This window comes from Neoarius graeffei, chromosome 6 (genome assembly GCF_027579695.1).
Source record: "Neoarius graeffei isolate fNeoGra1 chromosome 6, fNeoGra1.pri, whole genome shotgun sequence".
NCBI lineage: Eukaryota > Metazoa > Chordata > Actinopteri > Siluriformes > Ariidae > Neoarius > Neoarius graeffei.
In genome coordinates, this window is record NC_083574.1 from 53,080,371 (window position 1) to 53,096,535 (window position 16,165).

A 16,165-nucleotide genomic window follows, 5' to 3' on the forward strand; every position below is an offset into this window, starting at 1 on the left:
CCTTGATAATCTGAGTTCTCAATATTTTCATTTTTACAGTGTATAATCTAAATTTTTAATCGTTTCTGAGAGATTGTACTCTCTGCAACCATCTCAGTTTTCATTATTAACTGTCACGGCCAGGTTTCTTTGTTTGGCTGGCAATATGGTGGATGCCGCGTGAAAAACAAAAATCTGTGATATCACTGTGATGCCCCTATTGCCTCCTTTAACAGAAATAACTTCTTGTAGGCGTTTTGCATAATTGTCCACCAGTCTTGGACATCGGCTTGCTGAAATTTCTGACCGCTCTTCCATGCAAAATTCCTTCAGTTGCAAAATGTTTGAGGGAGTTTTTCCATGTACTACCCTTTTCAAATCTCCTCACAACATTTCAATAGGGCTCCAGTCTGAGCTTTGACTAGGCTATTCCATAACCCTCCTTCTTTTCGAGACATTCCTTGGTGGATTTGCTTGTGTGCTTAGGACCATTATCTTGTTTAAAGGTCCACTTCTGATTCAACTTCAACTTTTGAACAGATGGCCTCACATTATCTTCAAGCACTCTTTGATATGATTCAGAATTTATAGTTGAATCAATGAATGCAAGCTTCCCAGTTCCTGAGGCAGTGAAGCAACCCCAAACCATAACATTTCCATCACCATGTTTCCCAGTTGGTATGAGGTTCTTCTCTGGAAAAGCTGTCTTTGGTCAGCACCACACATGTACTCTTACTGTGGCCAAACAACCCTACCTTTGATTCGTCTGTTCAGAGCACATTATTCCAAAAGGCCTGGTCTTTGCCTATATGTTCATTGGCAAACTGCAGTCTTGGTTTAACATTCCTTTTGGACAGCAAAGACTTTTTCCTGGCACACCTCCCATGCAGGTGAAATTTGTCCAGTTGCAAGAGTTACCTGCAGATCCAGAATTCTTAGAGACTTCTTTTAGAATCAAACTGTCTGCTCTTGGGCTGAACTTGTAGGGTGTCCAGTCTTAGACAAATTGGCAGTTGTTTGAAATCCACACCACTTGTGGATGATTTTCCTTACAGTAGAATGATTTCATTCATTCATTCATTATCTCTAGCCGCTTTATCCTTCTACAGGGTCGCAGGCAAGCTGGAGCCTATCCCAGCTGACTACGGGCGAAAGGCGGGGTACACCCTGGACAAGTCGCCAGGTCATCACAGGGCTGACACATAGACACAGACAACCATTCACACTCACATTCACACCTACGGTCAATTTAGAGTCACCAGTTAACCTAACCTGCATGTCTTTGGACTGTGGGGGAAACCGGAGCACCCGGAGGAAACCCACGCGGACACGGGGAGAACATGCAAACTCCACACAGAAAGGCCCTCGCCGGCCCCGGGGCTCGAACCCAGGACCTTCTTGCTGTGAGGCGACAGCGCTAACCACTACACCACCGTGCTGCCAGTAGAATGATTTATTTCTAATAATTTACGGCTCTTTTTAAATCCCTTGCCAGATTCATAGGCATCCACAACTTTTTTTTCTGAGGTACTTAGAGAGCTCTTTAGATCTTTGCATGATGACATGACACACTTCAATAGCAAAGAGAACACCAGACCCTAGCTGTCAGGTTTAAATAAGATGGGTTCCACCTGTACCTTCACCTGCAGGAGGTTCTAAATCAACGGCACCTAACCTGGAACGCCTGATTGTAATTTTATGGAGTTGAAAGTGTGATAAATGTAAGGGTGTACTTATGTTTCCAGGTTGTCCTTACTTTTTTGACTGTTTTTTTTTTCAAATTGTGAAAATGACTAAAAAAATGTCCATTTTATGTGTTGTTTGTTGGAGTATATCACCTTTATCTGTAGGCATTGTATCAAAGAGAGTGAACCGCTTGCTTATTTAAATATGTTGAGAAAAGTCAACAATTTCCATGGGATGTACTTATTTTTTCACATGACTGTAAGTAGCTAAATAATTAACATATGCGATACAGTATTTTGAAATCATGTGTTAAAGTCAGGGTGGCATGGTGGTGTAGCGGTTAGCACTGTCGCCTCACAGCAAGAAGGTCCTGGGTTCAAGCCCAGTGGCTGACGAGGGCCTTTCTGTGTGGAGTTTGCATGTTCTCCCCGTGTCTGCATGGGTTTCCTCCGGGTTCCCCACAGCCCAAAGAGTCCAAAGGCTCTAAACTGACCATAGGTATGAATGGTTGTTTGTCTCTGTTAGCCCTTTTCCACCAAATCAGTTCCAGGGCTGGTTTGGGGCCAGTGCTTAGTTTGGAACCGGGTTTTCTGTTTCCACTGACAAAGAACTGGCTCTGGGCCAGAAAAACTGGTTCCAGGGTAGCACCAGCTCTTTGCTGGGCTAGAGGAAAGAACTGCTTACGTCAGCGGGGGGGGCGAAGTTGTTAAGACCAACAACAATAGCAAGACTGCGAGAGGGTGCCATTTTTAAATAAGCGACAAGATATCATGGATGCAGTAAAACAGCAGTCATCCATTATTGTTGTTGCTGCTTCTTCTTCTTCTTCTTCTCCGTGTTGTTGTTGCTTTGATGTTCGCACCAAGGTTTATGCAAATGCAGCGACGTAACTGACATATACAGTGATGTAATGACGTGGCTCCCCTTAGCACCCTGAGCTATGGAAAAGCAAACTGGTTCTCAGCTGGTTTGCAAGTTGAACGAGTTGTGAACCAGCACCAGCACTGGCCCCGAACCAGCCCTGGAACTGATTTGGTGGAAAAGGGGTATGTGTTAGCCCTGCGATGACATGGCGACTTGTCCAAGGTGTACCCCGCCTCTTGCCCATAGTCAGCTGGGATAGGCTCCAGCTTGCCTGCAACCCTGCACAGGATAAGCGGATACAGAAAATGGATGGATGGATGTTAAAGCCACATAGGACATATGTTGGTCAAATGGGGCTGAGGCTATTTGCCTGAATGTACATTTAAAGAAAGTTAATTCCAAATGATATTCTCTGCCTCAGTCCTGACCTTTAAGCTGACAGTGTCACATACCCAGTTGAGCAGAGTGAGCCAGTCCTGTTAAATCACATTACCAAAATGCATACAGAACGGAAAGTCTGTTTGTGATGAGCCGCCAACAGGCCTCCAATAATAGTCATGTCTAATGTAATTTGCTCTATTGCATTTGCAGGGCTTTACAATGTTGATTGAATTATGTTCAGCAAAGGCATGGACACAGTTTACTACTAATTAAATTAATTGTTGTCATCACCTAAAAATGACTAATGAACACTAATGAAAAAAGGAAAGATGTTAATTAAATATTAACTCCATCATTGTAATATAATTAATATCAAACCATGATTCCTGAGAGGTGAAAAATTCTTGTTGTCCCTATACACCATGACTAAAAAACCTGGCAGAGGTTAGCAGAGTTTGTTCATTACACTGCGGGGAAAAGTCTCCGGTACGATGGAACAAAGCAGAACAACTAAACGTTATGGTGAAGCTCTATTTACAATGTGTTAAATGTTTTAAATAAGTGTGCTAATTACTTTGGTTGTTAACTTCTCATTTTGAGGATTCAAGTGCTCGCTTGCTAATGGCTGTTTAATGACATTAAGTTATCAGTCTGTCTACAACTACAGGGACAGACTTTTCTCCCAGAATAAAGGAGTGCATGTCATTATAATATTGTGAGGTGTTACCTTTGGAATTGATTCCACTGTCTTGTTAAGCTGATGCAACGTGTGAATGCATCAAGGAGTTTCCGTTCCTTTGCTTCAACACCCCCCCCACCCACACACACACAATAATATTGTTGTCTTTCCACTGAGGTATAGCAGCTAAATAAGAATATTCTTAATCCTTATACCTAATCCTAAGTAATTTTCTTCAGGGGTTCTTGCCAAATGTCCCTATGAGAACAAAATCAATTTCAATCTTTTAATCATGGGGACACATGGTCCCCACAAAGAGGTAAATACACACACTTCCTTTAATTACAATTTGGGCAGATGGAGGCACCTCGGGTAGCAGTGAGACGCAGTGAGACCTGGAGGATGCGGTGCATGCAGGATAGGTTCTCACGGGAAAGCTGTCACAACGCAATATCTGTCCTGACGCTCCAATAGCCAAGCTTACACTGCTCGTCTATTGTGACTAGGGACTCTCCCTTTTTCTTTCCTCTTTGTTTTTTCCTCTCCTTCTCTTTCTCTGTAGATAGCTAAATAGCTGATCCCTATTTTGCAGTCCAGCTAGCCGCTCTGTAATATTTGATTGGCAGTGGAATGTGATGAAAGTGTCTTTTCAAGCCTACAAATTCATGACTTGTTTTGTGGGAAACACATCAGATCACTTCCTGTATATGTCTATGCAGTGTTATAGAAGTGGCTCAACACCTACCTGATATTTTTAGAACATCTTTTGGTCTACCCACTTTATCTCTACCTGCTGGAAAAGAGCTTTGCTTTACTGGAATCCAATAAAGGACATATAGGAAGGCTGTGTCTACTCACAATAAAGTGATTTTATTTGTTTGTTTATTAGTTTGCTTGTTTTTAAAAGAGCATAATCTCTGAGGACAACATGGCAGTGCAGTGTCTAGCACTGTTGCCTCACAGCAAGAAGGTTCTGGGTTCAAACCTGGTGGTTGAGTGTGGTTTGTATGTTCTCCTCGCCCCTGTGTCGGTTTCCCCCAGGTGCTCCGGTTTCCTCCACCAGTCCAAAGACATGCAGATTAGATCAACTGGCTACTCTAAATTGCCCATAGGTGTGAACGTGAGTGCTAATGGTTGTTCGTCTCTGTGAAAGAGTACCAATCGGCCAGGGTGTATCCTGCCTCTCACCTGAAGTCAGCTGGGATTGGTTCCAGCTTCCCCCATGATCCTGAAGAATAAGATGATGGATTGATGGATAACCTCTGAGGTTGACTGCACTCCTGTTTGTATGACTTTGGTTTGCCTTGTTTCACATCACTAGAACAAATTGTCTATGCAGGATGACTTTGAAGTGGCCCTACTCACTTCAAAGAACAAAAGACTTAAATGAAAGAAGGGTAAACCACATGGTCAGTTGTATATTCTTTTCCAGTTTTCCTGTTTGTTTTTCATTAAATCTCAGTTAACTGAATCAAAGAAGTGAAATATCTGAGCTTAACTGACACACTGGGTGACATGATGGTGCAGTGGTTAGTACTGTCGCCTCACGGCAAGAAGGTTCCGGGTTTGAACCTCATGTCTGACAGGGGCCTTTTTGTGTGGAGTTTGCATGTTCTCCCCGTGTCTGGGTGGGTTTTTTCCGGGTGTTCTGGTTTCCCCAACAGTCCAAAGACATGCAGTTAGGTTAACTGGCTACTCTAAATTGCCCGTGGATGGGTGTGTGGATGATTGAGCCCATGTTTACATTAGACCGTATCAGCGGATCATCAGATTAACGTTTTTAAAACGATTAGTGTGCACACAGCAACACTAATACACGATTTGCGTGCACACAGCAACACCAATACACGGATACGCTCGGCTCCGCAGGCATCCTGCGCTCCAAATCACTCCGCCCTGAACAGCGAGTGCCCTCTGGAGGGTGCGCACTCCGGCCCTGCGCAGCTCACAGAGCGCGCGAGTGAAGTGCACGAGCCACGATTCGGGACTGAGCCGCTGTGTGTGTGATCCCAGCGCATATCACTTACCACTTGCAAGTGGAAGGATGGCAAGCCTAAAGACAATCATAACTACACAATGGGCAGTATTTGCATCAGTATTTGCAGTATTTTCATACTTTTATACTCTTTAATGAAAGGTGATACAAGGCGGAAGTCCGCGCCGTTTTTCAGCAGTCGCGTCACATGACCAACGCCAGTGAATCAGGAAGGTGGATGTCACAGTGACGTTGTCCAATGACGACGCCAGCTAGAGCTCAGCACAGCGTATCCGCGTATCTCAATGTTTACACAGCACCGGAGCTGACACGATCTGGATTGAATACGTGGACCCTGGCGGATTCCCGTTTCCTGGCGTTTCCAGGCGGTTTAATGTAAACGGACAGTGCATCCGCGAAGAAAATGAGACAGATACGGTCTAATGTAAACTTGGCCTGAGAGGAGTAAACCTCTATAACAATCCAGTAGAAGTTTCTTCCCTAGAAACTTTGATGGCTGAAGCTATCAGAGCGGCCATGTCACTGCAGTGATGAGAGAGAAATGACGCACCGGACTGCTTCCGTATTTGATTCCTCATTTAATGGACCACTGCAAGGGCGTAGCTAGGATTTTTCAAAGGGAGGGTCACACACTGACTGGCAGCCTGAGTACATTATGTAACAAAAAATAATTACCATTGCTAGTTTTAGGTAGCTTAGAAACTGGCTCTTCCATTCTTGATGTTTCTTCCACGTTTTTTTGATGATGTGTTCTAGAAACGGCACACTTTAGCTTCGAAGCCACAAAATGCAACTTTGATGGAAAAAAATACATAATAAATTGCTTACCTCTCTTCACGTCGAAAGAAGGAGGAACATTTCGCTTGTTTTGACATGGCGAATTATTAACACGAGAGGAAATACTCGTAATTCGCAACTAAAAAGACTGCAGCTACACTGGCAGCTTGACCATGCTTTCTAGTGCGTTCATGTTGCGCTTACGCAGAACTGGGTTTTCGCGCCCAAACCACAGGAAGTCCATACAAGGTTATAGAAACCCTAATGAGGCTGAGGTGACAATCTACAGTGGGCGCTTTTTCTAATATTCTTATGCGGCTATTGAAAAAATGTATGGTCCGACAAAGGGAGGGTCATGGGCACGCCAGGACCCCCCCCCCCCCCCCCCAGCTACGCCCCTGCACTGTTTACTCATCTCATTATCTCTAGCCGCTTTATCCTGTTCTACAGGGTCGCAGGCAAGCTGGAGCCTATCCCAGCTGACTACGGGCGAAAGGCGAGGTACACCCTGGACAAGTCGCCAGGTCATCACAAGGCTGACACATAGACACAGACAACCACTCACATTCACACCTACGGTCAATTTATGGCCCTTTTCCACTACCCTTTTTCAGCTCACTTCAGCTCGCTTCAGCTCACTTCAGCCCGACACGGCTCATGTTTCGACTACCAAAAAACAGCACGACTCAGCTCGCTTCAGCCCTGCTTAGCCCCTAAAACTCGCACGGTTTTGGAGTGGGGCTGAAGTGAGCCAAACCGTGCCGAGTGAGGCTAGGGGCGTGAGGAGACACTCCCCTGTGCACTGATTGGTGAGGAGGAGTCGCTCAGCTCGACTCAGCACGGCACGGCTCAGCCCGACTCAGCCACGTTTGTAGTGGAAAAGCGGCATTAGAGTCACCAGTTAACCTAACCTGCATGTCTTTGGACTGTGAGGGAAACCAGAGCACACCCATGTGGACATGGGGAGAACATGTAAATTCCACACAGAAAGGCCCTCGCCAGCCACGGGACTCGAACCCAGGACCTTCTTGCTGTGAGGCGACAGCGCTAACCACTATGCCACTGTGCTGCCCATGCACTGTTTACTCGAGGTTCTAAAATCTTTGAAGTATTAAAAGCCCCCAGAGTGGTCAGTTCTGACTGATGTAGTGGGCAAGGCACTCTTTGCTTTGCCTCTCAATAAGATGCCTTCCACTGTCTTTAATTAACTCCTCAGCTTATGTATTCTCCTACATGCTTTGTTGTTGAGCCGCTGTTTCTTTCAAATGTCAAGACAGTCCATTGTTCTGTTTAACTTGCCAGGTCTTCTTCCCCCCGAAACCCGCTCAGTGATCTCATTTATTAAATGTCATGTAGGAAGTGCGCTGGCGCAGAACGCACGTTGTCAGCTCGTGAGGCGCGCGCACGGGCCTTCCGCAGGCGAAAACGCGTTTAAGGTACGGACTGAAACGCCAGAGCGATTCCGTCATCTTGTACAAAACTGCAGGCAAAACAATGTAGACAGCCCTATAGCAATACGCCAGCTCTGATTCTGTAAACAGCATGCTGTTTGGTGATACAGGTGTCCATGAGGACTGCAATACCGCCATGTCTGTGAGTCGGAGTCTAATATTTGTGTCTCTTGCATGCGTGTCGGAGCACGAACCTATAACCGACTGGATTATAGATTTGATCAAGGAAAAAAAAAAAGTTCTTGGAGTCATTGATAAAGATCAGTTACCTCTATAATCCATTAGAACGCAGCACACAAAGACAAATGACCTCTTGTTCGCCCCTATTTTTTAAAGGAACTGAGCAAAGACTCCTTCCTGTCTCCAGGATCTCAAGTACCCGCAAACCCACCTGTACGATTCTTCTACAGAAGGGGCGGTGCTTTGCCGCACGTCACGCGCTGTAGGGGCGGTCCACGTGCCGCGATTGGCAGCCCAGAGACGCTCTCGCGGGCCGGTGCGGAGCCGCCGCTGAGGGGCGGGTGCGAGGTGCGAGGGGCGCGCGCTCACCAGCCTTTCTGTATCACTTCCAATATCTCACGCGTCAATAATTGAGCGCGCGAGCAGACGGAGCCCCGCGCTATGTGCTCAGCCGTGCGCCGACTAGACGAGGGCCTCACTGCGATCACCACCGACTCGAGACGAGTTCACGGGAAAATTACGAAAGAGAAGAGGATCTAGAAACAGAAAAGTCACAAATCCCACGCAGGTTTCGGAGAAATACTATTTTTTTTTAAATAATAATAATAATAATAATAATAATAATATCAGTAACATAACCAAGTTGATTTGGACATCCACACCTGGAGAGCGCTTCATTTTCAGTGCTGGGGAAAAGGCTGGAGAGGGCTGCGACCGTGCTGTCGGAGAAGTAGGAGAGGCTGAGACTGCAGGCTGAAGTTCCAGTCATGCTGGTGTTTGTGCTGTGCGCGCTGGCGTTGGGTTGCCTCGCGAGCGCACAGAACGAGACAGAGCCCATCGTGTTGGAGGGAAAATGTCTGGTCGTGTGCGACTCGAACCCAACTTCTGACCCCACCGGCACAGCGCTCGGGATTTCCGTGCGCTCCGGAAGCGCCAAAGTGGCGTTCTCTGCTGTCAGGAACACTAACCACGAGCCGTCAGAGATGAGTAATCGGACGATGGTCATCTACTTTGATCAGGTAACTTTTTATTAAATGTGAATTGCAAACAGGGACTGAGCGTTGGCGTTGAAATATTGCTTCCTGTTATTGCATGGTGCTGCTGAGAACCTGCTGCGATGTTCCTTTGAAGGACCTGCTGTCAGGTGTCACCCTGGTGTAGGGCGATTTTTCCTCACTGATAATAAAATCCGATTTTTAAACACTCTTCAAAGTACCGAGTATGGATTTGAAAATATGGCTCGAAAGCGCGTGCCGTTTGATTCAGTTTCATGGAGATGAAAATTCTGTTCGGATTTCATTTGGGACATTTCCATCACATGTTCTCGCACCGACACGAAACCCGTACCCAAGGCCCAAGCACAAGTTTCGCTCCTTACGTTCACATTTAGTTGTATTTGAAAACCAAACTTTTATTGCAAATGTCAGTTCTGTTATGCATCTGTAGTGCATGTTTTTTTTTTTTAAATGAATTGCAGGATTGTCGGGAGACTCTTTATTCTCTGCGCTGTGTATTCTTTTGCAGGTTCTCGTGAACGTCGGCAGAAGTTTCGACGAAGAAAGAAGTAATTTCTTCGCCCCACGAAAAGGGATTTACAGTTTTAATTTCCATGTCGTGAAGGTTTATAATCGTCAGACTATCCAGGTCAGTGCTTTTGTCTGTGCGCATCTGTCGCGTGTGCGCGCGCGCGCGCGACTGGGTGCGTGTGTGTGTGTGTGTGTGTGGTTCTGATTGATCGTGAAGGAGATGCTGATACAATTTTAGCCTAATGCAAACTCATGTAAAAGTAAAAAAAAAAAAAAGGACCAGTGTTCATTATAATCATCTGAGTGACTGTTTCTGCACTAACAGTCTTATTATTCAATTTAATCCTGAACATAAGCGGACCATTGCGCGCATGAACTAATGACTTCTGCACCATGTGAAGTATCTCTACAGTACATCACATCCCATGTGGAGTCATTTGGGATTTGTCCAGATCAGTGTATAGTGACAATAAATAACTTTCACACACGTATACAGTACTTATATATGTATCTCATTAAAACATTTCAAGAAATATTTAATCCACCCTGTCATTTTAAATTAATCAGACTTATTGCGCTGTTATTTAAAAGTGATATTTTGCAATCACTTTGCATTATTAAGATCTGAATAGACTAATAGTGGAATTAGCTCGGGGGGGGGGACCCGCGCACAAGCAAATGCACCTTTTGTGATGCGATAAATAAAAGCAAGCAAATTATTTACAGTTTCACCCAATCCGTCTCACACAGTGTGCAACAGAAATAATTAGGTGCTTAAATAAAAGCATGAAGAAGAAGAAAGAAAAGTTTTTTTTCACGCCTACTCTAAACCTTAACAATAATTTTCTAATTGTTTAAATGTGTTTATTCATACTGCACCTGTTTGGAGGTTGTCAGATGCTTGGTCTTTGTATTTTTATTCTGTTTTATTCCACTAATTATTAAAAGTGTGAAAAATCCAAGGCTGAATAACAAGTGTAAAACACAGTACTCATGATGATATATATATATATATATATATTGGATTTACATTTATTTATCCTTGGTTGAACAGTTGAATTATGCATAAGCATAAATCCATGTATTAATCAAATACAATTGGAAAAAAGAGGATATTAGACTGTACATTTCCTTGCTGCTGGGGTGATACCCTTATCTTCTCTACCTTTCCTAAAAATGTAACTTTCACCTGGAAATGAAAGTGTCTGTCTGTTTTTTTAAGCATGACTCTGAAATATAATTATGGTCCAATTATGTACCTTCAATCCTTTTTTTTATGTACACTATATCCACATTTCTAGGTGAAAGATAGACATTAAACACACAAAGTGTGTTTGCTTTACCGTATCACTCCAGTGACCAGCAATGGTACAGCTAGCTTAGTACATTTTTTTTCAGGGAAGTGTATTTGGATGCCTATCCATCCAAATAATGAGCTTTATTTATTAATATGGGTGAACTGAAATGTAATAACCAAAGTGACCACTAAGCTTTAAGTTAGTCAGTGGTTAAAAGCTCTCCTGTCATGTTTGCACAGAGGACTAGAACATATCTACAATGTACAAATCTGATTTGCATGGATTGCTTATAAATAAACATTTTTTTAGCAAGCTTTTTAAACTCGTGTATGATCGTCTTTTTACAGCATTTAATTTCACCTGAGATGTGCTCACTGTCCCAGAAAAGCCAATAAAAAAATTTGCATGTATTTTATATACTCTTTAAAGTGTGTTATATCAGATCCTGCAGTCCCTTTGAACACTACTATACCTTTTGCCTTCTAAATGGCAGTTAAAGGACTCTATTTGGAAGTGTGTGAAACCATATCAAAGACCAGATTGAATAATGAGCTAGCCAGCTAAAATCTCTAATGTTGTTAATAATTTCTGTGTTGTTTTACATTTAGTGCTCCAAATTCAAAAGTAACAGTCTTGCAATAAACATATAACAAATGGGCCGAAAGATCTTTACATTTCAAAATGTAAGCTGTCTGGTTTATTCTGAAAGAAAATGGTGGAAAAAATGCAAATCTCATAATACATTATTTAAATTTTTTTAAATGCAAAGTGGTATTGACATCATCTGTTCGACTCGGGTTAAGAGAATGCTTCTCTAATGGCATCCTGCTGTTCTAAAAAGGTTATTTCTTCATCACGCACAGTATTCAACTGAAGAAGCTTGTACAAGGCCATCTTGACTGCAAACATACCTGGTTAAAATATAAATATTGTTGATATTTTATTTAGAGTACCAGATTTTTTTTTAAATTTATCATAGATCATAGATGGAGATCTTCCAGAGAATTAGGTTGAAAAATCTTGAATCATTAGGAACATACTTTTGTGCTGATTAAATGTTTTAATTCAGAAATACTCCTTAAACTTTAAATCTTTAAATGGCCATATAAAGAAATCTCAAACCCTCTGAAAGGAGGTACACTGTAAAACAACATGTTATTTCTTGCACCCAGTGTCAGGTATTATGGCAGTCTGAGAAAGATGAAGAAAAGCACTGAATGTCATTGAATTGATGGTGTAGGCCCCTGTCACCATGCTGCTATTACTTAGACCAAGTGTGTCAGAAGCTGTCTGTTCTGTTAAATGCTGAATTATTCTAAGGGCAATGACCCAATCAGTAGACTTCTGTCCATATACACTCTCCTAATTGGGTGCTTTAGCATTAATAAAGTGACTTGAATGGGCCCGACATCATGCTCCAACCACTTCTCCATTTGCTCTGCCATGCAATTGCTGCTGATGGGAACAATAGACTGCATGTCTTTTTGCAAGAAGGGATTACAGTGACAGTTTCATACACGACTTTCAACTCTGCTATTGACATATGATTTCCTCTATCTATGCCATGACTATTATCGATGAATATATCTACTGTACGATTGTGGTAAAAGAAATTTGACATTAGATATTTTTTATACATACATAACTGTAGTCACTGAGCAAGTATCGTGCTGTTGTACTCCACTACTGAGCACAGTTACACACAAACCCTTTAGTTCTCTATCTATGGCCCATAAAAGCATCAATAAGCTTAAAATCTCACTCACTGAATTATAACTTCTAATGCTGAGATATTCACAGGCTTTTAAAAAGTGCATGAATGACAGTTACTGAACAGAGAGGTGAAAAAACGCCAGTCCTTCTCGTAATTCTACGTTTGGCCGAGAACACCGCAATAACACATCGCATCAAGTTGAAATGATGTGTGGTTTTACAGCTGTACTTTATGCTAGTTTATATAGAGAGAGGAAGAAAGCTTTATTATGTGGGTTTTTTTTTTCAGAAACTGTGAATTAGAAGAAAAAAGGAAATTTGTAAGTACCTTGCCTATAACCTGTGTCCTTGTTGCAGGTGAGCCTCATGCACAATGGGTGGCCTGTGATCTCAGCCTTTGCTGGAGACCAGGACGTGACGCGCGAGGCTGCCAGTAATGGTGTTCTGATCCAAATGGAGAAAGGCGATCGGGCCTACCTCAAGCTGGAGCGGGGCAACCTGATGGGTGGCTGGAAGTACTCCACCTTCTCTGGTTTCCTGGTCTTTCCTCTGTAGATGAGGGGCTCGCTATGTAGGGACTAATGCACTTCAGCTCACCAGCTTGTGGGACTGTGGCGAGAGAGTGAGAGATGATGAGGGGGAGAAAGTGTGTGTATGTGTGATTGATATATAAAAGAAGGCAATTTAAAAGAGAATTAGTGTGGCTAGCTCTTTGACATGCTCGCTCCGCTGCTTGCCTACAGCTCTGGACAGCCAAAACTTTTTATTTTATTATTATGATCAGAATAAATAACAATAAACAATAAACCTATGAAGGCTATTGCGTTTCACCTCATATATCTCCTTATTTAATTTTTCATCTGCTATAAGGAATGTCTATCATCAGACATTTAAGAAATGTCGGTCATAAAACTCAGTGCACAAAATCGTCCGGCCCCATTAACTCACAATGGCAATTTCTTAAACTGATTCTCACCTGCATAAATTTGTAAGTGTTTCTCCATACAATATCTCAAATCTCAGTTGTTCAAACATAAACTGCTAATGCTGTTCCCTTCAGTCTTAATGGGCACTTTCGCTCCCTTTGGCTCTGCTATTTTCCTCAAAACAGGAGAACACATTTCAGTCTGTTATGCCTGGAGAGTATCCGAACTCCTCAAAGAGACTCTTTACTGTATACGGGATATATACAGAAATATAAAATCCTTCAAATTTCTATATAATATACTCTGACTATCTGAATCTGATTAATCTGTATTTCTGTATTTCAGTGTTAATAATAGTGGTTTTGTGTGTGTGTGTGCGTGTGTGTGTGTGTGTGTGTGTCATAATGCTGCAGCCAGGCTACCAATGCTTCTTGTTTTCGTTTCAGAAATGTGGCTACACTTAAGCTATATCAGAAGTATTATAAAGTAATTTTATTATTATTGACTGTAAGATATGTGTGAATATTAAGAAACCCTTCCTTTTATTCATCAATCAGTTGATTTAATTATTGTTTTTTATTTGCTTTGATCCAATAAAACTTAAATGGTCATTTTTATTTTTCCTAATCTGATTCTCAGTCTCAAAATGTGATTCAGTTGTTTCTCTACACACTTGATGAACTCTTTACTCACACTAAGGTGTGTGCACGCACGAGTGCAGTCAAATGAGACAGTGACACGCTGTTGCTCTCTGTTAGGGGTGGCTTTCTCTATTCCCATTGATACAAGTTTCTCTGGTTAGTCTCTCTCTCTCTTTCTTTCTGCTGCGCTCAATACATTAATGAGCTCCTAGGGGGAAATTTGTGCTTGCAAAATAACTGCCCCCCCCCAAAAAAAAAAAAAAAAAAATTAACTTGTGTTAATCTGCCTATTTTCTTTTCTTCTACTCTTTCTTTCTGTTGTCTTCCACTACCCCTATTTTTTGTTATCAGTTTCAGTATTTCAAGCCTCGAGGCAGATTAATTTTGAAAATAAATTCTGGTGAGAATGCTCAAATTCATCCTATTTCTGAATCACTTGGTTTGAATTATTGGGACAGTTTAGCCATTGAGCTCACTGATCACTGGTCTCTCTATCTTATTTTCTAAAGATCATCTCTGTTTGGTCAGTCATGCAGCTAAAGAACACTGTGCCCTGGAGAACACTGGCAATGCACTTTAGTCAGAAGTTACTGTAAGTGACATGGAAAGAAAGACCATGGAATACAGAGTAGCACAGAGGTTCCACGATGACCCAAAGGTGCGCTATCATTCATAACATATCCCTGCAATGGCTGAAAAGCCACATCTGGTCTGAAAAGTGCTGATATATTGGATATTTACCATAACCCAGGCTGTCATTGCTTTGCTGGACATACACAAATCCATGCAGTGATGCAGCGTGTTAGTGTCATACAGGGGAAGAAGGAGGGTTTTAGATCTGTGCTGTCTATATTGGCCTGGGTCTGGGTGGCGTGTCCTGACTGAGAGGCCCTTGAGAAGCCCTCATTTGGACCCAGCCATCCATCTGAGGAACAAATCAGATCAAGAGTCGACGGGCCAAGAAGGCATGAAAACAGAGAGAGACAGCAACAGAAAAAAAACGGGCTTTCAGGTTTTTTTTTTTTTCAGCTCTCTGACAGAGCTGATGGAGCACTAGGGCAGATAATGGCTCGGTATGAGTCTGATATGCTCCAGATACACTGTAGTACTGCCTCCCTATCACATTGAACTACATTTCTTACATATTTTAGGATTTTGTTTAACTGCTAAGGGCAAATAATGCAATTGGGCCTTTTGTTGAATGAACCAAAGAAAATCTTGATGTACAGTACCAGTGAAAAGTTTCAACACATCTTCTAAGTCAATGGATTGTTTTTATTTTTATTAATTAAAAGACACTTCATATCTTAAAGTAATGATGGATGTCGTTTCTCTTTACTTAGTTGAGCGGTTCTTGACATACCGGTAATATGGATTATTACAGTTGTGGAATAGGGCTATTTACTGTACTGTTATTATTTACTATTTACTGTTTGATCTCAAATACATTAAGAAGGCAAGAAATTGCACTAATTAACTTTTAACGAGGCAGAGCAGTTAATTGAAAAGCATTCCAGGTGACTACCTCATGAAGCTGGTTAAGATAATGCCAATAGTGCACAAAGCATCATTAAGGTAAATGCTGGCTACTTTGAAGAATCTAAAATCTGAAACATTTTTTAAACACTTTTCCGTTTACACTGCGTGGCCAAAGAAAGGTCACCATTTGGATTTAAATAAGCAAAATAAATAAGAGCATTTGATTGGATAATTACTGCAGTGATTCATGTGTTTCAGCTGGCAACAATTCTTTTATCTGATGCAGTGAGTCGCTTCTCATTTCTGAAACAAACATGTCGGAAGACGTATCCCATGCTCATGTTGTTATTGTGTTTCAGAAGGGTCAAATTATTGGCCTGCATCAAGCAAAGAAAATAAATAAGGAGATTGCTGAAATGACTGGAATTGGGTTAAGAACTATCCAATGCATTATTGAAACCTGGAAAGACAGTGGTGAACCGTCAACTTTGTGGAAAAAAGGTGGTTGGAAAAAGAGCCTGATTGACCATGATCAGAGATCACTTAAATGCTTGCTGAAGTCAAATTGTTAAAAAAAAATTGACAGTAA

At 42.2% G+C, this 16,165-nt stretch overlaps 1 protein-coding gene across 1 annotated transcript; it reads left to right on the plus strand.

Moving 5' to 3' along the window:
- Positions 1-8,410: 8,410 nt before the first annotated feature.
- cbln1 (cerebellin 1 precursor) lies at positions 8,411-13,952 on the plus strand. The gene is made up of 3 exons (XM_060922954.1): positions 8,411-9,012; positions 9,518-9,637; positions 12,888-13,952. The coding sequence occupies exons 1-3, from the start codon at positions 8,761-8,763 to the stop codon at positions 13,083-13,085; spliced, it is 570 nt and encodes a 189-aa protein (XP_060778937.1). The 5' UTR covers positions 8,411-8,760; the 3' UTR covers positions 13,086-13,952.
- The last annotated feature ends 2,213 nt before the right edge of the window (positions 13,953-16,165 follow it).

Bases quoted from the DNA above. Each gene is read 5' to 3' on its own strand.
- cbln1 (XM_060922954.1), top strand. From the start codon at position 8,761: ATGCTGGTGTTTGTGCTGTGCGCGCTGGCGTTGGGTTGCCTCGCGAGC. The intron at 9,013-9,517 runs GTAACTTTTTAT...ATTCTTTTGCAG, and splicing joins TGGTCATCTACTTTGATCAG to GTTCTCGTGAACGTCGGCAG. The intron at 9,638-12,887 runs GTCAGTGCTTTT...TCCTTGTTGCAG, and splicing joins ATAATCGTCAGACTATCCAG to GTGAGCCTCATGCACAATGG.